The following is a 26,918-nucleotide window of genomic DNA, read 5'->3' as shown; positions in this document are numbered from 1 at the left end:
TGCAAGAAGATTGAATTAAACAAATGAGTTGAGCCTGTGGCATTTTAATTGAGTTTAACGGAGTAATTAGTGGTTTGTTGTTTCCAGGGATAAAGTGTGATGTGAGATGTTACAGTTACAGTGCATCATATGGTTAAATGAAATAAAATACACATAATGTAACCAAATTGCATTTATTTGCAACAGAAACATATCACTTATTTATCACTTTCAAATATGGCCATGTATATTAATGAAATTAATAATAATTAATTTATATAAACATGCATGTGTTATATGCACATGTACATGAAATTAAATATGTAGTCATTTATATTACATTTATTTAAAGAAGTATATTATGTAATTTTACCTCCTACCTTGATGATGTTGCAGGGAATTCTGAATGAACGCATTTTTTCAAGTGAAGTGAACTCCAACAGACATCCTGTGCTTAGGGAGCAATGAACACTGCGTAGGAACCTTGTTAATCAGAATGCAGCCCTAATGTCATTTTGTCCACCATCTTGAATTTACTGCACCTGCTGCAATGCATTTTGGGATTGCCTCTTCTGTGAAGGATTCATAGGCTGCGTTCCACTCCACTTTTAGATACGCATTTGCAGACTTCCCTAAGCACTTCCCCCTCAGGGGAATCCCCGATGCCATTTTGAAGTGGTTCTACTTCGTGAGGTGGACGAGGGAAGTTTATATGGACAGACCCTCGACCCCTCGATTTTGACCAAGGGAGAGAGTCTGCTTCATGTGCACACTTCAGGGGTTGTGGCTAGAAGGGATACAGCTCCAACCGGAAATGAACAATGAAATAAATGTTCTACCTATTAGATTGTGTTTTATTAACTTCTACACCTACCCCAACCCTAAACTTACCCCTTACAAGAATGAAAAATAGTCATTATTGTTGTACAATGTGACAAACATTACGCTGGATTGATGTACGCATGCCCAGTAGAGCTATACATATCCCTTCTAGCCTTAACCCACTTCAGGCCACCCCAGAGACCACAATGCAACACGATTGTGACATCGCAGATCGCGTTTAATTTATCCGCACCCCAAACAACTCTATAATATATAAATGCACACCTATATACTTATAGAATGCTGCACCAAACAAATTTGTAAGGGGAAAAAGTGTAAACAATTAACCAACTCTATAGCGGATTCTAAGTGATCAAGGGCTTAGGACGTTCCAGTTCAGCCCATTGCAAGGGTTCCGCCAGAAGTGAGCACTCATGCAACGTAATAAATGACGAAAATCTGAGTAAATGAGACGGAGGGCAGTTTGCGAGTGAACATGAACTGGAATGCAGCCATACAGTGCTGTCTTTGAATTTGGTAGGCAGTACAAAAAAAACTCTCTCAGCATATGAATAATTTCAGATCATAACAGTATTTCAGCATCAGAAATTTGTAGCAGACAACACTTTTCTGCAGTTGTCTGGTACATGCCACCCAGCCTTAATGTGAACTGCCTGTTAGAACAGTCTTCATGTCAAGAGCAGGCTTATGTCTTAAAATACTACCAAGGCAGATCACTAGGTTTTGGAACAGAGGACAAGCCACGCTCTTAAGGCCTTTCATTCTGAGCTCTTCGACATAACTGCCGTAATCAAGCTAGTTAAGACTCACCTCAGTTGAATAGAAGCAACAGTTTCGATCAAGTGGCTGCTTTAAATTCACCACACAGCAATGTGAGTCAGTGAGGTATGAGGACAGGGCTGTGATGTAACCTGTCCTCTGGGTTTTGGTGCATGACCTGGAGCTGGATTGCTCTGCCACATGTGTTAAACGGCAGTGGAATAAAATAGTTTTTTGGATTTAGGGACATGATTGCAAACATATCGGTCCGTTACGCTCACCGCAGAATTTCCGGTCTTTCATTCCTACACAGAAGGAAACGTCTTTCTCTCCTTATACTCAGGAAGTGTTGTGTAATGTCTGATTATTTTCTCCTTTTCAAAATCTTTCAGTTGGATTTTGCACACATGTGGTTTCCCTCTCTCTCTCTTCCTCCTTTTCTTCCTCTTATCTCTACAATGCACCTGCAAGACAAAGAGACTTTCCATATTGCAGACTGCAAAAAAATGTTATTCCTCCCACTCTTTAATTCCCTTTTCCTCCCTGTCTGTCTTATTCACATGTGAAAGTAAGCACACAGAAATGAGCACACTTTCCATCCCTCTTACTCAAAATAATTTTAAAGAAACACTCACAGACGTACAGATGCACGTTCAGGCTGCATCACGGCGGAGGAAATACGTAATCGCGCTGCTTGAGTAACAAAAGACAGAGCTCATGTAGAAAAGAAATGAAAAAGAGAAACAGGAAAAGGGAACTTTGTCTGAGGTAATCTATCAAAGTAGGTCTCAAGTGGTGGGACACGGGTCTGTTCTGAGGAGAAAAACAGCAGGTAATATAATACCTAACGCAAATCGTTTGTGCATAGATAGAATAGCAAAAATAAAAAGGCTTAGCAAATTTTAACAGTGAAGAAAAAGGTTCCCCGTATGTTTTGTTGTTGATATCAGAGACTGTGTCTCCAATCAAAAATTTGGCACAAAATTAATCTGGTAGAAGCAGCCAAATTAAACAGATGCCATAACATGTTTTACATGCTTTAGTCCCCAAAATGTAAAAGAAAATACATACAGTATAAACCTCCCATCTGTATAAAGAGACTATACAGTGTTTTTGTGCTGTAAATTATTAGGGGAAGATCAAAATTGTCAGTTTTCCTATTTAGCTTATGTTAATAATTAGCTTGTATTAATAATTTTGCACATCGTTTGGGCTTACGCAGTTAAAGTTTCAGTGTTTGATTTGACATTTGTTCACTTCTGTACAATATAAAGTTTGGTTCTGCATTGGATGCACTGGATGTTCAGTGAAAATGAATTACGCGAAAAGGAAATTTCTCAGAGATTTTGGTCCATATTGACATGTTAGTATCATGCAGTTGCTGCAGATTTGTCAGCTGCACATCTATGGCAAATCTCCCATTCCATCACATCCCAAGGGTGCTCTAGTCTATTGGATTGAGATCTGGTGACTGTGGAGGCCGTTTAAGTATAGTTAGTCATGTTCAAGAAACCAGTTTGAGATGATATGAGCTTTGTGATATGGCACGTTACCCTGCTGGAAGTAGCCATCGCAAGTTGGGTGTACTGTGCTCATAAAGGGATGGACACTGTCAGCAACAATACTCGGGTAGGCTGTGGTGTTTAAACAATGCTCAATTGATACTAAGGGAGCCAAAAGTATGCTAAGAAAACATCCCCCACATCATTACACCAGCAGCAGCAGCAGCTTGAACCGTTGAAACAAGGCAGGATTGATCCATCCTTTCATGTTGTTTACACCAAAATCTGACCCTACTATCCGAATGCCGCAGCAGAAATCGAGACTCATCACTCCAGCAACCTTTTTCCAATCTTCTACTGAATATTTTGGAGACCCCGTACGAGTATAACCTCAGTTTCCAGTTCCTAGATGACAAGAATGGTATAGCCAGTGTGGTCTACTGCCGCTGTAGACCATATGCTTGAAGTTTGTGATTTCAGTGATGTTCGGTTGTAACAAGTGGTTATATGAGTTACTGTTGTCTTTCTATCAACTGAAACAAGTTTGGTCATTCCCCTCTTACCTTTGCCATCAACAAGGCATTTTTACCCACAGAACTGCCACTCACTGGATATTTTCTCTTTTTCATGTGTGCAAATTCTCTTTTTCTCTGTTAATCCTAGAGATGGTTGTGTGTGAAAATACCAGTAGATCAGAAATACTGTCGGGCATCAACAACCTTGCCACATTCAAAGTCACTTCAATCACATTTCTGATGCAAAGGTTTGAACTTGACTATGTCTACATGCCTAAATGCATTGAGATGCTGCCATATGATTGGCTAATTACATATTTGCGTCAACAATCAGATGAACAGGTGTACCTAATAAAGTGTGTGGTGAGTGTATATCTGATATATTTGGAATATTTCTTTAATGACTGCTAAACTGTATATTTAACCATTGTCCATGGCAAAAAAAAGCTTCTTTCTTTCACTCATAAAATTATCATTAAACTCAAATCAGTATTCCATGTCCACATATTTATTTATCTGGTGAGCAATAATAATAAGCAGGATTATGTACAGCCAACCATCTCTTTTCATAAACAAAACCCCTTCTGAGTGACAAGAGCCTTTGGCTTAGTTTATTTTGCGATAATACCATTTGACTGTACATTAACCCTTATACATTTCACATTTGGGCAATAAAAACATTTTCCAATGTTTTCAAAATCTTTGATCATATCAGGCTTGTAAATAGCTATACTGTGCTAGCAGAAAATACTCATCTACAACCCAAATAAACATCTTCAACAACAAAAACAGCCTCCTACTATTCATTACCAGAACTGCATGTGCCGAATGCAAGGCCCCTGTTTGTGGCAGCGGATGTGTGCTACATGTATTTTTAGAGGTGGCTCACGTATGCGCTGTGCAGTTGCTATCTGTGGTTCACTCATATGGCTAAATGTGGATAGCAGCTCAAGCTCTCAACAACACATGAACAAATGTACATGCTACTTTAAAGCCAAAGACGTAGGGCATGCATGTGACAACACCCACAACACGAGAAACCATTACACTGTACAGTTGCATGAATGACCCGCTTCCAAACTAATTATGAATCAGTCAATATGTGCATGCAAATTTCTCATATAATTGAAATACCCAACATGCATTCAGTCAGCTAATGATGTAAAACTGAGCTGTCAGATGCTATCAGAGCTGTCACACAAAACCAATAGTCAAGCACAAGTGCTCTGAATGATTTCACACAGGAAGTTTGATTCTAATGCACCATGTCTAAGTCTCTTTTATGGCAACATGATTACCTTCAAAGATTCTTAACAACTAATAACCAATCATATTAATAATCTGCTCAAAGATGTGCAATATAGGGATTTTACTACAAGGAAGGAGTCTGCTTAGGCACAAACAGTGCAGAAGTTATAAAATGTTATAAATAAATGCACAAGTGACAATTGTGACTGCAAACATTATATTAATTTGTCAAGTTGCTACAATATTTGGCAACCTTAACCCGTTTAATCCCAATTTTTTTCCCAGACATGAAAATATCCAAATGATGTGTCATTAGTAACCCTTTGAAATAATCAATAATTATTTTTGGAAATCTTTTTGGAAAAGTGTGTGAAAATTTGTGTTTTATGGTCAGTCACAATTGTGACCGGTGGGATATTGTGTGTACTGAATTAACATATTTCTGTAGTCATATATCGTAGAAATATCGTAACATGATATTTTATAAAACAGATAACAAAGAAGCGCTGGATGAGATGGAGATGTACCTACAACATCTATTGCTTCAATAAAAGTGCAACTAAAACAATATGTTAAGTAACACCAATCTTAATTTAATAGTTACATGCATTCGTTTATTATTTATTATAAACAGAATAATCTATTATTCGATAATGGAGCTAATTTAGATCAGAATTTAGAAAATGATTTTGAAAGTTGTAAATAAAACAAAGATAATGTTAAAGATTAGTATAAAATACTATATCAGTGTTTCTACTTTAGAATTTCATGTTTAATTCAATGTTACTTGCCATTTCTTTGTAATTCAGTGTGAAATTTAATCTCTGAGTGATAACTGTTTCAAAAGAAATCCTACACCATTTTTTCTTCATATTTGTTTAATAGGAAAAACAACATTCAGTGATAATAAAATTACACATTTAACATACAAAACATTCTCTCTTTTACCCCACACACTCATAAACAAACACACACGCACATGCAAATCACATTTTCTGTGGGCAGAACATCATCTCTGTCCAAAACACGGTCTCATTCTCATGCTCTCTTCCTCTCTCTCACACACACAGATCCAACAGTGATGTGAAGAGCATTAGACGTGAAGGTTTTCCTGGTATTCTCCCCTGGGCAGAGTGAATCTTCACAGTGAAGGCTGGTATAAATATTTAACCCTCCTTCTGATGGGGTCACCCTGTCCAGGGCTGCTGGGTTTTCACACAAGGCCGCACGGCTCCTGTCATACACACTTCTTATCTCACACACACCAGCAAAATGGGTCTATGACCCAACACCAACCCCAGAGACCTTACACAACAAACGAACACACAAGCGAGCTGATAAATTGACCTAACACCCTCATCTCTCAAACATCTGGACGCACACAGTGCGGTTGCAGCAGGCCACCCGTCTGATTTCGTCCCTATTGGCTGCACCTCACACACACACACACATACACACACACACAGTGACATTTACGCAAGACAGATGAAACACGCACATGCACAGGACCCAGCAGGGAGGCTTATCATGAGCGAAATGAAGCAGTAAGAGACACCATGCCGGCACAAGACCTTTTTATTTGGATTTGTGTGTATGTGTGTGTGCACAGTGCACACACACACGAGCGTCACAACCCGATGAGCCATTCCCATGAATGTGGCATGAAAATAATGATGTTTTTGTTAGCCCTTCCTTTCACCTCACTAACCTGACAATTACTGTCTCATCATAAGCCATGAATCATTGTTCAATGGCCAAGGGCTTCTGCGCACGCACACGCACACACACACACACACACACACACACACATTTGTTTCTGTGAATTGTGGGGTCTTTACATAGACTTCTACTACGTTTATACTGACCAAACTGTATTTTTAATCACCTAACCTAACCCTAACCCTAAACTTACCCCTTACAGGAAACCTGTTTGCATTGTTACACTTTCAGATAAACATAAATTTCTATTTTTAATTTTTTTTTTCCCTCGTGGGGACCACAGGCACACACTCAGCTATCTAAATGAGAAAAAAATTTTTTTACATTATTGTGTTTACGTAAAATGTTTGTGATTCTTACAGTGGAAACCTATTAATTGGTCAACTGTAAGTTACCTTACCATATATAGTACAAATGATGCATTAGGACTTGCGTTTACTGACATAATAAACTCTTTTGGAGTCAAGCAACATGTCAACAGGCCTACTCATCATTTTAAACATGCTATATTTAATTATTTTGCATGGAATTGATCTTACTGATATAGATATCATACCTCAAAGTGATGCTGTTACTGACCATTTCCTTGTATCGTGCATGCTGCGCATTACTGATATTAACTATATGGCTCCCCGTTATCGTCCGGGCAGAACTATTGTTCCAGTTACCAAAGACAGATTCACAAATAACCTGCCTGATTTATCTCAGCTGCTCTGTGCATCCATAAATACACATGAACTAGATGCAATGACTAGCAACGTGCACTATCTTCTCAAACACATTAGAAGTTGTTGGCCCATCAAATTGAAAAAGGTTAAAGAAAAACGTACTGCGCCATGGTACAACTCCAATACCCATTCTCTCAAGATTACGAGTAACTACGAGATTACGAGTACGAGTAACTCGTAGTCTTGAGTGCAAATGGAGAAAAACTAACTTGGACGTTTTTAGAATTGCGTGGAAAAACAGTATTTTCAGCTATAGACAGGCGCTAAAAGCTGCCAGGACCTAACATATCCGCAAACTCATAGAAAATAACCAAAACACTCCAAGGTTTTTATTTAGCACAGTGGCTAGATTAACAATCTAAATCTAAATATTCCCTCACAGTTTAATAGGAATGACGTTATGAATTTCTTCATTGATAAAATAGATAACATCAGAAATACAATAACACATGTAGATTCTACAGCGTCTAGTACTTCAGCTTCATTCATTGCACATATGCAGTGCTTTACAACTATAGGACAGGAAGAGCTAAATAAACTTATCACTGCATCTAAAACAACAACATATTTATTAGATCCTGTACCCACTAAATTACTGAAAGCGTAGTTACCTGTAGCAGAAGAACTGCTTCATATTACAACCCGAATTCCGAATAAAATGAAAACTAAAGGAATTTCAAATCACATGAGACAATTTATGCACAATAGAACATAGATAACATAACAAATGTTTAAACTGAGAAATTTTACAATTTTATGCACAAAATGAGCTCATTTCAAATTTGATGGATGCTACAAGTCTCAAAATAGTTGGGACGGGGGCATGTTTACCATGGTGTAGAATCTCCTCTTCTTTTCAAAACAGTTTGAAGACGTCTGGGCATCGAGGTTATGAGTTTCTGGAGTTTTGGTGTTGGAATTTTGTCCTATTCTTGCCTGATATAGGTTTCCAGCTGCTGAAGAGTTTGTGGTCGTCTTTGATGTATTTTTCATTTAATGATGTGCCAAATGTGAATTGGACTGCAGGCAGGCCAATTCAGCACCCGAACTCTTCTACTATGAAGCCATGCTGATGTAATAGCTGCAGTATATTGCTCCGGGTGTGTGTTCACGGTGTGTGTGTGCACGTTGGATGGGTTAAATGCAGAGCACGAATTCCGAGTATGGGTCACCATACTTGGCAGTATGTCACTTCACATATGGTTTTCCACTGTCCTGCTGAAATACACAAGGCCTTCCCTGAAATAGACATCAACTGGAGGGGAGCATATGTTGCTCTAAAACCTTTATATACCGTTCAGCATCGATAGTGCCTTCCAAAACATGCAAGCTGCCCATACTGTATGCACTTATGCACCCCCATACCATCAGAAATGCTGGCTTTTGAACTAAACGCTGATAACACGCTGAAAAGTCTCCCTCCTCTTAAGCCTGGAGGACACAGCGTCCATGATTTCCAAAAAGAATGTCAAATTTGGACTCGTCTGACCATAGAACACTTTTTTCCACTTTGAAATAGTACATTTTAAATGAGCCTTGGCCCACAGCACACGACGGTGCTTCTGGACCATGTTCACATATGGCTTCCTTTTTGCATGATAGAGCTTTAGTTGGCATATGCAGATAGCACAGTGGATTGTGTTTACCTACAGTGGTTTCTGGAAGTATTCCTGGGCCCATTTAGTAATGTCAATCACAGAATCATGCCGATGAGTGATGCAGTGTCATCTGAGGGCCTGAAGACCACGGGCATCCAACAAAGGTCTTCGGCCTTGTCCCTTATGCACAGAGATTTCTCCAGTTTCTCTGAATCTTTTGATGATGTTATGCACTGTAGATGGTGAGATTTGCAAAGCCTTTGCAATTTGTCGTTGAAGAACGTTGTTTTTAAAGTATTCCACAATCTTTTTATGCACTCTTTCACAGATTGGAGAGCCTCTTCCCATCTTTACTTCTGAGAGTTGCTAGATGTTATCCCAGCTAAAACTTTTAAAAATGTCTAGCTTTTTCAGCCCTTTGTTGCCCCTGTGCCAAATTTTTTGAGACATCTAGCAGGCATCAAATTTGAAATGAGCTCATTTAGTGGATAAAAGTGTCAAAGTTTAAACATTTGTTATGCTATCTATGTTCTATTGTGAATAAAATGGGCTCATGTGATTTGAAAATATTTTAGTTTTCATTTTATTCCAATTGAAAAAAAAAAAACATTAAGGTTGTACATTAGAGTGTTAAGTGTTAAATTTCCTGTTATTTAATGTTTATTGCATTTTTGTGTGTCATGCATGTTACCCTGATGGTGTTTTGTGTTTGACCTTGTGCGTGTCTATACCATTTTAATTATTTATTTATTTTTGATAGTAAATTTGAAAATGGCAACCACATCTATTATACAGTATATTATAATTATTACAGACTAGCCCTTACCCTACCTTTAAAATTATGCATTTTTATTGCATTTTTAGAAAATAAATATATTATTAATGTCAGATTTAATATGTTGTATATTATAAACTGATTATTAGTTAATGAATTAAGTGTCAAGAAGTAACAATTAATGGTACATTTAAGTAATTTACAGAAATCTTGATTTAAGTAATGTATTTTTTTACATATTAATACATTTTTAACATTATAAGATGTATAAATCCACATGAATTAATTTATGAATAAGTATTGGTGAATAAATGAACAATACTAGTGCACATTAAGCTATAATAACAAAACCTGTAAAAGTACTCTTAGTGCACATCACCTAATGTTAACTAAATGGGAGGTTGTTACATTTATCTCACTTTAGGGTGTATATTTTCCCACAAACAAATAAAGTACACACACACACAAACAACATAGTTAAGTGTCTAAAAGGTCAAATCTGCGTTCCACACATACCTTTCAAATCGGACTGCGACTGAACACCTCAAGTTTTATTTTAACCTCCAGAGACATGGAGACATACACATATACCAGCGTCTGCATTAATGTCACACCTCTGCGTCATCGCCTTTCATCATCCCAGCACTCACAGACCTGACTCATGGATCATGAAAAATTGTGTCTATAGATCTCGCAGGCTAGACACATACCTGCTGAAGCCAGTTTGAAAGCCTACCACTGCTCTTTCTTTTAAATGGACATTAGGAGGTGAGCCGGTGTCAAGGCGTTTATATTGATTGCTCTCTTGTGTCACTGTAGGACCCGGTCATTTCTGACGCAACTGCAATGACGGTCACAACTCCCCATGGCCAGTCAGACCGGCCTAGACAATCAGAGACAGGGTAGGAGGGAGAGCTAAAAACAGTGTGATGTTTACCAACTGATAGCGTACGAGCCCACATTCCTCTGGTTAAGATAACAGCAGAGCTCTGGGAAGCAGACTGGAATCAGAGCCAAGTAAACGGGGACAGCAAATACAGTGCATTTAGAAAATATTAATATTAAATTTAATCAGGTGTGTTAGATGAAGACATCAAAAAATGTGCAGTGATAGAGGGTCTCCAGGACAGATCTGAGAAGCACTGCTTTCTTTTTTTTCCCACACCAATCACTCCATATTCCATAATCACATAGAAGCAAAACCAAATTTGTGATGAATTTATTTAAAAGAAAGAACTGAAATTTGAAACTGAAGTATTCACACCCCAGTTGATGTACCTTTAGCAGTGAGGCAACCTCATGTTTTGGGGGGTATGATGGTGATTTTCCTCCATTCTGCTCTGCAGATCCTCTCTCAGCCATTTTCAGGTCTCTTCAAAGATGTTTAATTGGGTTCAAACCCAGACTGGCTCACTCAAGGACATTCAAAGAGTTGTCCCTAAGCACTCATGTCTTGTCATTGGTTATATATTATTTTCCCTGTTTTTTTTTTTATAGGTTAGAAAAAATGACTGTGAACGATTGAATCAGTATCTTAAATGTATCATTTTCTTTTTTAAGTCCGGTCCTAAAAAAATCAAGAGAACCAAACTACAGGTATGAATATATCCTAAGGTCCTTCTTCCCTGGTTGCTCAGTTCAACTGGTCAACCAACTCAAGAAGATTCCTGGTTGTTTCAAATTTCTTCTGTTTAAGAATTACGGAGGAAGCTGTTCTTTTGGGAACCTTCAATGCATCAGAACTTGATTTGTAGTCTTCCCTAGCTCTTGACACAATCCTGTCTCCGAGCTCTCCATGCAGTTCCTTTGACCTGATGGCTTTATTTTTGGTCTGATTTGCGTTTTAGCTTGTAAGAACTTATATGGATAGGTATGCACCTTTCCAAATCATGGCAAGTCAATTTACTGAAGATGGACTCCAATCAAATTGTACAAATACACATTTGATGATCCAGAGAATGCACCTGAGCTATATTTTAAGTGTCATAGCAAAGAGTAATGTGGTATTTTAGTTTTAACCTTAATAAAATAAAATTTGCTATCATAATCACATCATATCATAAACCTGGCCTTAAAAAATTCTAAAACGCAAATACTGTAAATTGAACTGATCAAAACGGCACTTTTGTCAATCACGTTAGGTCATGTTAGTTTCATCATTCTGCCAGCTTAACCCACAAATATGCTCACAAACGCTCTCACACGACAGCCGTGGTTAACAAGACAGGAAGTCAGAATTTTCATGTGGGAGAAGATTATGCAATGATAAAAATTGATTTATTTATTTTTTAATTAAGAGTGTACAACTTTACTGCTGAAGGAAACAATACGAGGAGAACAGACAAGTGAAAGAGTACATTTAAAGCTGAGAGAAAAGAAGTCTGACCAGCGATTTGCAGCAATGGAGAACAATAAGACATTCATGGTGGTCGTCCTCCTAAGCATCTTTATGGCAGGAAGTCAAACAAAAGGTTAGTGTAAATACCCTTATTTGGTAACATTTTATAATAACTTTCATTAATAAATCCTTTGCAAATCCTTAATTCTTACAAATGTCATTAAACTTTCAAAATCATATGATCATGTACATTTGAAAAAAATCTACAAATGTGACAATGGACCACATAAGGATCCATTTTTCAAAATTGAGATGTATACATAATCTGAAAGCTGAATAAATAATATTTCCATTGTTGTATGGTTTGTTAGGATCGGACAATATTTGACCGAGGTACAACTAGCCTATATGAAAATCTGGAATCTGAGGGTGCAAAAAATTCAAAATACTGAGAAAATCGCCTTTAAAGTTGTCCAAATGAAGTTCTTAGCAATGCATATTACTAATCAAAAATTAAGTTTTGATATATTTACAGTAGGAAATTTAAAAAACTATCTTCATGGAACATTTAGTCATTTGGCAGACGCTTTTATCCAAAGCGACTTACAATTGGGAATACAAAAAGCGATTAATCTTGAAGAGGCAATCAGACAGAGGAAGTGCTCGTAACACCAAGTCTCAGTCATTGTTCAAATAAGTACAAGCTAGTAGGTGAAGAGAAAGATAGAGGGAAAGTTTTTTTTTTTTTTTTGAGTTTAGGATGAAGTCAATGGAACATGATCTTTACTTAATATCCTAATGATTTTTGGCATTAAAGAAAAATCAATAATTTTGATCCTTACAATGTATTTTTGGCTATTGCTACAAATATACCTCAGCGACTTAAGACTGGTTTTGTGGTCCAGGGTCACAAATGACTTGGGTCACTAAAATTATGCAGTGATTAAAAAGCTTATTTGTTAATGCTATTTTGAATACTATAACAAATGTCTTTAAACTTCAGTTCAAGTGTTTTTATTGCCTAAACACTTATACTGGTATACTACTGTATATCATTAAACAGGACATTTCTTTGAAATCACATACCAACATGAGAAAAAAAAATAAAAAATTCTAGAAAATACTTGTTCATTAATCAAAATAATGGCATATAAACCGATTGGACCGTGTTTCCTTAAAGTAATCAAACTGACCTCTTTATACTTCTGAGCCTTTGATCAACCCTTGAACCCATCCCTAACCTTACTCGTACCACACCTCCGCTGCAAAAGTGTTGTGCATTAACAAAAGCTTTTAATCATTGTATAACAGCTGTTAAAACCATTTGTAGATTTTCAAGAAGTGCATGATCATATGAATTGAAAGTTTGATGGCATTTGTAAGCATTTTCATTTATATGAAATAATGATCTGATAATCAGTAGGTAATGTTTAATGTTTATTAGGAAACATTAACAAGAACATTATATCACGTTTCTAGCTTTTTAAATATATATTAACTAAAGATCTATTACGCATTATATAATATTTGTTAATGATATATTAATGAAAGTTATTATAATGTGTTGCCCTTATTTAAATGAGCTAAATCTTCAATATCTCACACTTACATTGGAGTAACAGAAATCTCACTCGAGTGAATGATTGTGTTTCATTGTGCTGAGCCTCACATTAACCTGTTACTAACACGCTGTGCCACTAACTGTTCTAGGAAATCAAGACACTGCCTCACATCAGAATAAAGATTCTGCGATTAAACAAATGACAGGTACACTTTTATGTAAATACACTGCCATTTTTCATGAATAGAGTACAAAATAAGAACAGAAACTATTAGAAAATATATTTTAACCAGTGGTCAGCGAAAGCAAGAAAAATATAAATTATAGAAGTTTATAGAATCACCATTTCACTATTTTGTACAAAAATACAATTTTCTTTTTTTTTTTTTTCTGCAGTTTTCAAAGAGCAGACCTTTATTCCAGGCAATAATGCGATTTTACAGTGTGGCAATGCCACTGATATTAACTGGAGTGAATTAATTTATATCGTCTGGAACATCAGCCTCCAAGGCAGAAAATGTTGGCTTGGTTTGTCACCCAAGCTGGACGGCACATGTAATGATGGAAAGAGGCTGTACAACACCTCAGATGGAGTTTCTTTAGTCATTCCCAAGATTTCAATAGAAGATGAAGGATTTTATTCTTGCGATGCATCATATAAAGCAGGAAGCTATGCTGTAAATGTGTCTGTAAGTGGTGAGTACAAACACAATTTATTGTAAAACTTGCAAAAAACTGTGAAAATGTTTACGTTTACATCACAGCTTACTTCTCATAGGTATGAAGACACTAACTGAGAATACAACAAAATATTTAAAGCAAAAGTGAAGCAAATAGTATTATACTGATGAATAAATTCAAAAAGTTTTTTTTTTGTTTTTAGTTCCCCAACTTTCCACCCAGCTGGTCAGTGAAAACAGTCAAAAGATTGCTGTCTGTAATGCCACATATAAAAAGACAGCACCCACTCTTCATTGGGAACCTGCCTTGAACTTTTCCTTCAATATCAGCTCTGTCCAGAATACGGTGGAGAATCGAGTATATCTGCCAGATAATATCACCATCAGTGAGCTCACCTGTGTGGCCACATATACCTCAGAGTCCGGCTCTGTTCAGCACAAGAGCACACTTCATCTTGAACAAAGTGAGTGCACTGTATATGAAAAGGAAATGAGAATCGATTTCAAAACTGGATCAGTAGTAAATTATGTTTTTCTAAATCTCAGTCAGGTTAGATGGGAACCACTGGTCAAAAGGCATTAGCTTTCACCAGAGATGTTTGACTAGGTTCAAGTTCAGGGTCTGAATACTTGAATACTACATTTGCTAATCTGATTTTTGCTTTGCAATTATGGGGTGTGGAGTGTATACTAATAAATCATATATATAACTTAAGGAATTAACATAAGGCTGCAACATAAAATGTGAAAAATATTCAAGGATCTGAATACTAATACCTAAATGCACGGCAGCACTATCTAGGGTTACTTAAAGCTTATAAGGTCTCTAGTTTAGCCACCAGTGATGCTGAAAAAGGCACCAGCAGTGGGAGGAAACCACTGCATAGAGGTAGTGCATGACAGAAGAGAGAATGTCCTTCTTATCGAGCAGTGGCACTGGGCAGCTTTAAGACCATAAAAATTCAAAATCATCATGATTAACTGCTTGTCTCCATAAGCGGAGACAATGTTCTGTGTAACGACTTCTCATTCTTTTTCTCACACGCGTATGAGGCCACACACACACAACGGCATCTCGAGATACTGTTTGAATGAGGAGCTATGACTGTAGCTTCTGTGCATCACTGCCAGATGTTTCAGTAATGGTGCATACACATAGTCACTGTTTCGCAGACATATATAATGCATTTACTTTTTGGTAGTTCTTTAAGAAACAACACGTCTGCTTATCTTGTATGTGTTGTATGCCTGCAATGGTAATAATGAGACTTTCAGGAGTAACATAAGTATGCACAGCTATTCACAACCGTTAAAGGGATAGCTCACACAAAAATGAAAATTCTGTCATTAATTATTCACCTTCATGTCGTTCCAAACCCGTAAGACCTTCGTTTGTCTTCAGAACACAAATTAAGATATTTCTGATGAAATCCGAGAGCTTTCTGACCCTTCAGCAAGGGTACTGCCACGTTCAAGGCACAGGAAGGTAGTAAGGACATCTTTAAAACAGTCCATGTGACATCAGTGATTCAACCGTAATTTGATGAAGCTACAAGAATGCTTTTTGCTGAGCAAAAAAAGAAAATAATGACTTCATTCAACAATTCTTCTCCTCCGCATTACCCTCGCGACATTTTGGAGAGTATCATGACACATGCGCAAGCTTTCCTGAACTTAAACAAGTTGCGTGTTCTTCATCAGCAGCACATGCAGATCAAATCGTGCGCATGCGTCGTGATACTCTCCAAAATGGCGCTAGGGAAATGCAGAGGAGAAGAACTGTTGAATACAGTTGGCGCCGGTAGCCTCGTGGGCAGAGCGTCAACATGTAGCACCGCTGCACTTCAGGCATCCCATGTTTGTGTCCCGGCTCACAGACCTTTCCCGATCCGGCCCCCCCCCCCCCCCTCCAACTTTGCTTCCTGTCTCACTACTTTCCTATCAAATAAAGGCAAAAACTCCAAAATTAAATCTTAAAAAAAAAAAGAATTGTTGAATAAAGTTATTTTAGTTTTTTTGCACAGAAAACATATTGTCATAGCTTCATAAAATTATGGTTGAACCAGTAATGTCACATGGACTATTTTGTCAATGTTCTTGGTACCTTTATGGACCTTGAACGTGTCATGCGTTGCTGTCTATGGGCCAGAGAGCTCTCGGATTTCACCAAAAATATCTTAATTTGTGTTTTGAAGATGAACAAAGGTCTTACGGGTTTGGAATAACATGTGGGTGAGTAATTCATGACAGAATTTCCATTTTTGGGTGAACTATCCTTTTAAGTCTTATGAGATTTTGCCCATTTAAATTCTTTTCTCCTTCTCCAACTATGTCTGGGGCCCCACAGAAACAACATTTTGTCTCAGAATGAAGGAAGAAACACCCACAAAGAGATGAAGAAATACGGGTGATACACAGGATGTGGACAGCAAAAACGGGCATGACAAGTGAATTGAAGGGGGTGTTTACCTGAGAACTACTGAAATTTTAACAGAGCATCTGAAGAATTACAGGAAAAGCACCAAAGAGGGCATTAAAAAGTTTCCTTTATGCTCTTAGTTTTATTTATTTTGTCTGAAATTAAGTTCCTATTAAATTTTTCTTTGGCCTCAACAAAAACTAAAGTCTAAACATTTTGCTTGTGCTATCTTTCTTTTGTATAAATACCACTTGAGTTGATATTTTATTTAATGCAATGACGTTTGTACAGTTTTAAGTGTGGCTTAAGTGTCCAAAGGCTTTTGGGGCAATTGTAAAACTAGCAATTTAACTGAGATGCATAAAACAGTTCCAAAAACTATTTCCCTTTATTTATGGTAATCTGATGTGATTTCATTATTTGCACTTATGCAATAAATTCCAAAACCATTATTGTGTGTGTTTGCGAAAGAGATTATATCTGTTCAGAGTGAGGTCAGGTAGCAGCATTATTCACCAGGTAGCTCACCATCACCTTATTTAACTTGTATTGATGAACTCATTCATGAAGTCACTCGGCAGTCCTAACATTTCAAACCCACTGCCTGAAAACCAATTCATCTGAGCCTGAACTATGAGCATATTGCATATTATCCTACAAAACTGAAGTGATTGTGGTATAGTACTTAGTAAAGCGAGCTAGCAATGACTGTAGTCCAGGACATTGTGACTTTCTGGAGGGTCATGAGATTCACCGAAGACAAGCCTAGGTTTGTTTATACTGAAAGGGCCTGAACAATAGGTTAACGTCATGAAAAAGCTGGATTCATTAATTCACAACAGCAACAAATATTCTGAAATCATTTAACAGCATGTATCGGTAAATATTAAGATTTAACAAACATAGTAAAAAAAAAAAAAAAGCATAAGAGCATTCAAATGAGGTAAAATACTGAATTATACGTTACAGAAAGTATACAACAAAAATGCAATATAAAGTTGCAATTTTAATAGATTTATCAGGAAAAGGTCTGATTCACTGAGACAGATAAAACCTAACTCTAATAAAACTGCAAGACTATTAATCAAAAAATGAAAAGTACACCTTGTATCTTGTATCTATCTATCTATCTATCTATCTATCTATCTATCTATCTATCTATCTATCTATCTATCTATCTATCTATCTATCTATCTATCTATCTATCTATCCTGCTGTTCAAAAGTTGGGGATGAGTAAGATTTTTAATGTTTTTATAAAGAAAATAATCCTGAATAAAGCTTGAGACTGTCTACGCAAAACCTCACTTATGACTACACCTCCATTCTTGACATTAAGTTAATGTGGAAAGTAACCTAATTTGTCCAAACTCTGAATTCTCCATTGGCACTGAAATGCGTAAGAGGTCATTCTTTACGACACCACTCGGGTCAGAGTACGCAAGACAAGGAAACTGGACTGTGCTGGCCTCTGGAGAACTTTACACTTATTTCCCCTCTCATTTGCACATCATGACATTTTAGTCATCTGACATTTTTACTGCTAATAACACAGATGTACAAAGAGCTACTTTCACCATTTTCAAAGGTCATTCACAACTGTTAAAAATATAGGCTAACTCGTTAGGATTTCTCTTCGGGGCTGTAACTAAAACAAGGAATTCACAATGATACACTCGAGAGAAAAGAATATCTACATGATGTGCCAGTAAACAACACGGCTGTGGATAAACAACATTAAGAGCCTCATTGCCTTAACATAAGTGACCCCTGCAGGGCATTCTGGGTAGAAGAACGTTACTACCCTTTTAGCATAAGATGGAAATTGTCACAGTAGCTAAAGGATGTTTAGAAAGGACAAAATTAATGTCTGAATGAATTATTAAAATAATACATTAAAAACTACAGGCATTCACAGGTGTTTAGATTGACCGTGAGGAGGACTTACTCTGAATGTAATATTGTGCATGATGATTTTAAATATCTTACATATTTAATAAAGCTCAAGTAGCAGATTAGAAAGAAGGGAGAAATACAAAATAACCTATTTGCTACAGTATACCTCATTTGATGTATGCAGATGATGCTGTAAGGATGCATTGAGATTTGGCTGTCAAGAAAACACAGTATAATGAACAATAAAAAAATGATTAATGTTAATATTATGCAGACAATTCGGGAAAAAAAAGAGTGCTACAAGTACCAGTTCACATATTTTCCCACAAAATACAATAACACATATCTCTCTGAACCCTCCAAACACACATAATTAAGCCAACAACTCTAGAGACCAGTTTTTTTTCTGTATTTTCATAAACTGCATACCAAATTCCTCTAAACTCATAACATTAAACATGTAGGTCATTTTCATTTGCAGCTCCTCTGAAGCATCCGTTGAAGTCTTGCTACCAAACGCCACCAAGCGTCTTCAAAGTGCAACAGTATGCAGACATTACACGACCCCGTGGCAAACGTTCATGAATATTAATTAGCTTCTGCGTACAGAGACACTCTATTGAAAGGTTGTGGAGCAACGTCACTGCGAGCCAATTAATATTCATGAGCTAGGTCTCCGCCATAGAAGCGTCACTGGTCCTGCACAACTCACTACAACACTTACCTGAGTAACTTTTCTAGCAGCCCAGACTCTTATTTTTGAAAGAATTATAACTATTAAAAAACGTATTTATATTGCTCTACCAACCTCTTAAATGCGTGTGTAAAGATGTTGAACCCTTCTTCAAACGGAGAGTCTTCTCATGTTGTTATGAACTATGTTGAGGAGTATCTGGAGCTGGCCGAGTCTCTGCCGCTGGATCTACAAAGATGTGTGTCTCTCATGAAGGAAATTGACGCCAGATATCAAGGTGAAAGCTTACAGACTCTCGCATGTTGCAGAAGTGTGAGAAAAAAAGCCCTGCATTGTTTGTGCAACGGGTGTAAGATGTCGCACTAGCTAGCTGGCTAGCAGCTAACCGTTAGCACGTGAAACTTGCAAGTTTCGCGCGATTGAGAGGTCAAAGCTGCAGAGTTGAGCAAATATATAGAGTAAATTTATTTGTCATTTATATCCTAATTTTGTAGAGGTTTCTGTGAAATCACTACACATCCTGTCTGGATGGAGTGCAGAGTCTTGCAGCTTATATAGCGCCACTAAACTTCCTGTTTAAATAATTACGTAGTTTGAAATCACAGTTGTGTGTTAGTGTTGTGTAAATAGTCTTCAAAATGTTATAAAGTCAAAACTTACACGTATTATATAGCCAGCGACTGTGTCTACTGTATATACACGTCTAACGGCAAAGACGCTATTCCATGCTCTGGTCCATTTTCAGATTTGCTTCCATAAAATTTCTTCTGTCAGATAGAAAACTTGTTTTAATATAATTTCATTTAAATAAGTGTTTATTTGATTACACATGATCTATTTTCATCTGTATATTTACAGTACAATAATTAAAAAAGGCATTTTTTCCAGAAAGCAACTTACATATTCTAAAACTTAAGAGTTTTATTCTTATTCTGAATGTTTTTACATACAGATTCACCTGGCAATTGTACATTTTATTTCTAAAATATGATCCCCTCCCTGATTTATGGAGAGTTGAAAAGAGAGATCCAGATTCCCTTAAAAAAAATTATTTTGAATTTGGTTTTGTCCAGATCAGATTTTGGATCTGGAAATGTATGCAAATCTAGGCATGTTTACTTGGATAATTCCACAGGTGTATATTTAATCAACAATCAGCCTCGCACACCTGTACGTAATTGATATCTGCGTAGAAAAAATGGGTCCAAATTCATAAATAAATCCTTAATTCACGTTTTGGTCCATGACCATCATCAATATGCCTCTTATTGGTATTGGAAAAGTAAGACTGATAACCACTTGGCAACTGCTAGTAAGTTTTGTATAGTATTTTCTTTACTCTACTAAACTGTCTAAAAACAGTAATAGTTTATGTATTTGAGGTCTGAGATGTGGGAAGAGTGGAGAGAGGGCAAACATTTAGCATTTTAGGTCAGCATTGCCTTCTAATCAGCCAATAGTGTCTTAAATAGTCTGCATAATGCTTCATCTTTATATTCAATCTTGATTTTTGTAAAATATTTCAACAAGATGTTATTATAAATTTTTGTATGTTTGTGAAAAATTACAGTTTTGGACATAAGGTAATACAAAATACTTTAAAAGTAACTACAAATGAGCATGTAAAACAAATATCCTTAAAAAAATTCCATGGGGAGCTTGCCCCCAGTTCTCACCTTTTTTCCGCCCTTACCTGTTTGCGTCTCTGGTATTACATTAATCCTGAGGTGTTGATCTTGCAGAGATCCTCAATGAACTAGACGAGGCTTATGAAAAGCACAGACAAGAATCAGATCCTGTGCAGAGGCGGCGTCTGCTTCACTGCATCCAGCGCTCTTTGATCCGCACAGAAGAACTCGGAGATGAAAAGATCCAGATCGCTGGCCAAATGGTGGAAATGGTGGAGAATCGCAGTCGGCAGCTCGAGTTACAGAGTGAGCTTTTCCAGGCCTGCCAGGACTCCCCGGAGAGCACCGTGTCGGTGGGCAGCACCCCCAGTGCCATAACAACCGTAACTATGACACCGGTCTCTGCTTCGATGCTCTCAGTCAGTAAGCCGAGTGCGGATCGGAGACGAGATGAGACCCCGGCTTCAGTTGACAAATCTGGTGGAAAGCGTTCACGAAGGCAGAAAAATGGTTCAGAGAACCGGGAAAACTCCAATTATGGCATGGAGCACATTGAGGAGGTTGGTTCAGGCGTGCCAAAAGAAAAGAAGGCCAAGACCTCATCCACGTCATCGAAGAAGAAGAAAAGATCAAAAAGCAAGCAGGACAGGGAGCCATCGCCGACAGACCTGCCCATCGATCCCAATGAACCCACTTATTGCCTGTGCGAGCAAGTGTCTTATGGAGAGATGATAGGTTGTGATAATGATGAATGCACTATTGAGTGGTTTCACTTCTCATGTGTTGGCCTGCACCATAAGCCCAAAGGAAAATGGTACTGTCCGAAGTGCAGAGGAGACAATGAGAAGACAATGGACAAAGCATTAGAGAGGTCTAAGAAAGAGCGAGCGTACAACAGGTAGTGTCAGGTGCAGCTGGTGGCCATTTTTCTATTCAGGAGTTCAGTATCCAGTTTTGAGAAAGGCCAGGGCCTGTGATGTTGTAACAGACTAGAGTTGGTCAGTTGTTTGTAGCTATATATTTTAGGGATATGTTTGATGGGGTTCACTTATCAGATACTTAGTTATCAATGTTCACTGGAAGTATTCTGTTCATCCAACTACAAGAGTCTAATGCATCTTTCTATTTTCAACTATCAGTTTTGTATTTTTGCCTTGCATAACTGTACATATGTTCATGTAAAATAAACCATGCTTAATGCAGTTGTCTCATGCTTATAAAAAATGTTTACATAAAATGAAATGAATAAATATAAAATAAATTTCACCCAAAAATGGATATTTCATGGGAAACATTCAAGATGTAGATGAATTTGTTTCTTCATAGTAACATATGTGGAGAAATTTTCGCATTACATCATTTACTCATCCTCTGCAGTGAATGGGTGCCGTCAGAATGAGAGTCCAAACAGCTGATAAAAACATAACAATAATCCACACCACTCCAGTCCATCTTGTGAAACCAAAAGCTGTATGTTAGTAATAAACAAATCCATCATAAAATTTTATCTTCATATTGTTGCTTACTTCTAAAATACTAGTCTGCTAGTATCCATTATAAGATTACAAGCAAAAATAGTGAAAACCGTACTAAACAAACATGTCGGTGGATTTTGAGAACAGGGTATGGACATTTTAAATTATGGATTATAGACTGTTTTGGCCAGAAGTGAAAATCCCTTGATTGATTTGTTTCTTACAAATCTTCGTTTTATTAAAAACATATTTTTATTTCACCAGACGCTATAATTGATGGCCTGGAGTGGGATTATTGTGATATTTTTATCAGCTGTTAGTACTCTCATTCTGACGGCACCCATTCACTGCAGAGGAGCCATAGGTGAACCAGTGATGTAATGCAAAATTTCTCCAAATCTGTTTTGAAGTAGAAACGAAACTCATCTCCATCTTGGATAGCCTGAGAATTGAATACATTTTCAGGAAATTTTCATCAAAGTACATTTCAAATGTGAAACAGAAATTTGTTTCTGATATGTATTATGTCACATTATTTACATCCCATGTCTTCTAGAACTGTTTCTCAGAATAAAATTGTTTCACCTAACTTGGTGCATTAAAAACATTAAACGGGAGGAGTAAAGGTTCTTATGTTTTAAATAGAATCGACTTCTGCCATTGTTACAGAAATGTTGAAATAAAGTGTAAAGTATCAGTAACGTATTACTCATAAAGTTAGTTTCACCTTTTATTTAAGTATTTTAAAATGAGATTTCCAACCAGTGCAAAATCTGTACACAAAATTCAGATGTGTTTTTGTATATACAAGAGATTAATAAGAGGCAAGGACACAGGCATTAATGCATGTAACAGGGCATACATCTGCAAAGATCAAGGGCTTGGAAAAAGACCTGAAGACATTATTTCACTTGATTGATTGGACTTGTGATGCAAGCCATGAAAAGATATTAAGTAACTGCAGTTAACATGCATCTCTGTAAAATTTTGGTGGATATTTTTGAATTGAGTAATTCCAGCAAATCTCAGTTTTTCGACCAGTAAATATATATTTTATACTCCACACCATATTGCCATTTTGCTGTCAACATAATTTGATAATTTATATAAACCCTCACGCCTGCCTACCAACATCTTACATGTGTTTTCAGTGCGTGCTAGAGCTGCTCACCACTCATGTGGTAGCATGCCATCCCTCTGGCAGAGCCAGGAAGATTTATGACTAAACCAACATAACCAATGCTAATCCAGAAAAATGGAAGCAAAACCGAAATTAAAAGGACACTTTTAACTGCTTTTTGAGTGAGACCATGATATTAAAATTGACAAAGCACCAAAAACATTTTCATCAACACTACTGTGACTTATGTCTCTCAGTGAGTCATGAATCCAGATTAGACTGCCTTGATTGACTCAACCACAATGTTTTTTTTTTTTTTAGAGATGCTAATGCATTTAGCAAAAAAGAATCACTGCATGTTCATGCCATATGCAAAATTAGTCAAGCATTATTCACCAGGGATATTAACCCGTTCACTGATCTTAATGAGGGTTGAAAATCAGTCCAGGCAAAAGTGTGGGAGAAATAAAACAAAAGATCACAATCTTGCATGAGTAAAGTGCATAAAAACTTAAAAATGGAGATTTGAAAAGCTATCCCCAAACAACAGAGCCAAATAAAAAGACAACATTTCAGTGAGAACATGGTTTGTGAATGTGGTCAACTGTCCCTCCAGCTCTGCTCTACAATCGCTGAAACCCGTTTCTCATATTCTCGTTTGTTTTCTTGATACAGTTGTGCTGCCTGGCTGTTCGCGGGGCTGTTGGGATTTGGCTCATCTAGAAGGGACTGTAACGAAAGAGAAATCAAAATTAAGGCCTCAAGTATAACAAATGGGGGGGGAGAGATTTGGGCGCAATCAAGCATTAAAATTAGACAATCCTCAGATTCAATAATGTCCACAGGATACGTGAAGCATTTTGTTTGTTATAAAAGGACCATAAAACAGTTAATTAACACACCTGAATTGATGTCAGAATAGAAGAAACATCATAAGTTGGACTCCACCGATTCTGAAGAATATCTAGGCAGATACTGCCATCAGCATACACTGTGAAAGACAGCAAGAGAGGAGTTAGAACAACATATTTACTACATTAAATCAAGAATACATGCATGGCTCGTAATAAAATTAATAACTTTTCAGCATGTAGCAACCAAACAACACTCACTAATGCTGTATAACCCCCCCCAAACCAACAAAGTCCAGAAAATACAGTAACTCTGATGATAACTTTGAACATCTTAGTGTATGAAGTTATCAAAGAAATATATAAGCAAGCATAAAATGCATTAAATGTGTTTGCTAAATCTTAATTAAAAAACTAATTTTGACAAAAAAACAAAAAACAACCTACTAATAGACTAAGTGAATGACTAAATTTAACAGCAGCAGATTCTGTGTGGGAATGTACTACATGAGTATACAGTTGAGAGCATATTAGAGAATCGGGATCAGTTTCTCTTTGACAAAGCTTGAAAAACAGGAAGTATCACTTACCATTTGGATGAAACATCTTTGAGACAAACCGCACAGTTGGGGGCTTGTTTGGATATTCCTCTGTGAACTCAACTGTGAGTTTGAAGGTACCTTGTGTGCAGAATAGAAACAAAATTGTATCTTTAATTTCTCACAAAAACATTTGACTCATTTTCTTTACACATACATTTGATCATGCTTGAAAGGTCAGCAGATGGACACTTACCATCTTCAAAAGGTGTTCCCTCTGGACTGCATGTAAAAACGAGAAACGCAATATTAAGGTCAAAGGTAGGAGGACACTGACATGGAACATTCAGGTACAGCGTGTTGAGCATGGTATCAACTAACAGCATGCTACACTAAAGCACTGAACACGTGGTGGGGCGGATTTACTCTGATCAAGCCCTCAGAGTAATATGTAGATATTGCGGTTGTTACAATTTTTAAAATGTTTTTGTAAGAATCTCTTATGCTTACATAGGCTACATTTATTTAAAAAGGTAATAATGACAATTTATATATTAACAAATAATATATTTATACATTTATAAAATGTATTTATGACAAACAATATATTTTTAAATGTAATTTACTTCTGTAATGTAAAACTGAATTTTCAGCATCATTACTCTGATCTTCAGTGCCACATGATCCTTCAGAAATCATTCTAATATGCTGCTCAAGAAACATTTATTATTATTATCAATATTGAAAACACTTTTTGTGGAAATTGTGATTAATCATTTTCCAGGATTCTTTGAATAGAAAATTCAAAACAATAGCATTTATTTATAATAAATGTATTTTAGAACATTATAAACATCATAAAATGATCAATTTAATATGTCTTTGCTAACAAAGTATTAATTTATTCTAAAAAATGTACGACCCCAAACTTTTGAACAGAAAGCCGCGTGATATTGAATCATATAATTCACTTCTACAATATTTTCAGGTCTGGTTATGTCGATTTTATATTCCCCTCATATTTGGAGGTTTTCAGTGACCGTGGGAACCCTGGTTGGCGCAGACTCGAATCGACCAGCCCGAGTTGCGCTCTTCTTACCCGAATATAACTGCATTCCACACCATGATGTTGTTCTCAGACGGAGCTCCACTGACGCCGGCTGGAGGATCCTCCTGGAGCCTGGGGGACCACCACAGAACACTCAATCATAGTGTATTTCAGTGTCTACTAAAACCCTGGAATATTACATGACAAAGCGTGGCTTCTGATCACCAAATAAAATGACTAGAAATACAAAGATATTGGCTAAATAGTAATAATAATAATCACATTCAGACAAGACAAGCTCGAATAATTTCTCTAACCGGCTCAGACTAGCCAGCTAGCTCATAAGCTAAGACACATGTAGAGTTTCTAAGAATCCCCACAATGTAAACAGGCAATGTGATACTACCGACAGACTCAAAGCGATACGCACAACATTAAATGTCGTATTTTAATCGTTTATATTACGTTTAATAATCGACTACAGAACTGGGAGATATGAAGCTAGCTAGCTAGCAAGCTATTCCACCAAAACAAACACATCGTTTAACAGCTAACTTACCGCTTAAAATCTCGCATGAGTCGCCTTCTAGCTGGAGTAGACATCTTTAACTACACTAAAAATCGATTATTGTTAGAGCCTAATAACAAATGCTAAGGTAACTGTATATATCACAACACTGATGATGATTAATATTCCTTTATGAGTAAAAAAGACGTCTTTTCACGAGACGGGATTATACCATATGTCCCACACAGGAGTTTATTTGCGACTGGAAATTTAAAAAACATCATACAAGATGCATACATTTTTTTTGCTTTATTTTTAAAGACTTAATTATTAATATTTCCTCAATTCGTTTGAAATCTTTATGGTTCAAGATAAATAATTTAATGATTTGCCTGAAATGTTCGTCTCTGGCTAAGTTAACGGCAGAAATCCCCCTATTTTTCTGACCGTTGGTACGGTCTTACATTGGAGGAACAGGCTCGATGACGTTTCTGTG

General features: G+C 36.9%; 3 protein-coding genes across 3 annotated transcripts; 2 read left to right on the top strand and 1 right to left on the bottom strand.

Annotated features, from left to right (window-relative positions):
- Positions 1-11,866: 11,866 nt before the first annotated feature.
- Positions 11,867-17,115, top strand: LOC306876206 (uncharacterized protein). The gene is made up of 5 exons (XM_079427209.1): positions 11,867-12,137; positions 13,715-13,771; positions 13,962-14,261; positions 14,449-14,709; positions 16,593-17,115. The coding sequence occupies exons 1-5, from the start codon at positions 12,068-12,070 to the stop codon at positions 16,640-16,642; spliced, it is 738 nt and encodes a 245-aa protein (XP_079283335.1). The 5' UTR covers positions 11,867-12,067; the 3' UTR covers positions 16,643-17,115.
- Positions 17,116-19,237: 2,122 nt separating this feature from the next.
- Positions 19,238-22,083, top strand: LOC306876205 (inhibitor of growth protein 1-like). The gene is made up of 2 exons (XM_079427208.1): positions 19,238-19,530; positions 20,996-22,083. Exons 1-2 carry the CDS (start codon positions 19,389-19,391, stop codon positions 21,781-21,783), a joined length of 930 nt encoding a protein of 309 aa, XP_079283334.1. The 5' UTR covers positions 19,238-19,388; the 3' UTR covers positions 21,784-22,083.
- A 980-nt stretch (positions 22,084-23,063) lies between these two features.
- On the bottom strand, positions 23,064-26,867 carry LOC306876204 (ubiquitin-conjugating enzyme E2 A-like). The gene is made up of 6 exons (XM_079427207.1): positions 26,474-26,867; positions 25,966-26,046; positions 25,123-25,148; positions 24,918-25,007; positions 24,379-24,467; positions 23,064-24,205 (listed from the first exon to the last, which is right to left on the bottom strand). Exons 1-6 carry the CDS (start codon positions 26,515-26,517, stop codon positions 24,077-24,079), a joined length of 459 nt encoding a protein of 152 aa, XP_079283333.1. The 5' UTR covers positions 26,518-26,867; the 3' UTR covers positions 23,064-24,076.
- Between the last annotated feature and the right edge of the window lie 51 nt (positions 26,868-26,918).

The sequence above is a fragment of the Barbus barbus genome (genome assembly GCF_936440315.1).
Source record: "Barbus barbus genome assembly, chromosome: 10".
NCBI classification, from domain to species: domain Eukaryota; kingdom Metazoa; phylum Chordata; class Actinopteri; order Cypriniformes; family Cyprinidae; genus Barbus; species Barbus barbus.
Note: the sequence above shows the minus strand (reverse complement) of the source record. Positions and strands in the feature narration are given on the sequence as shown.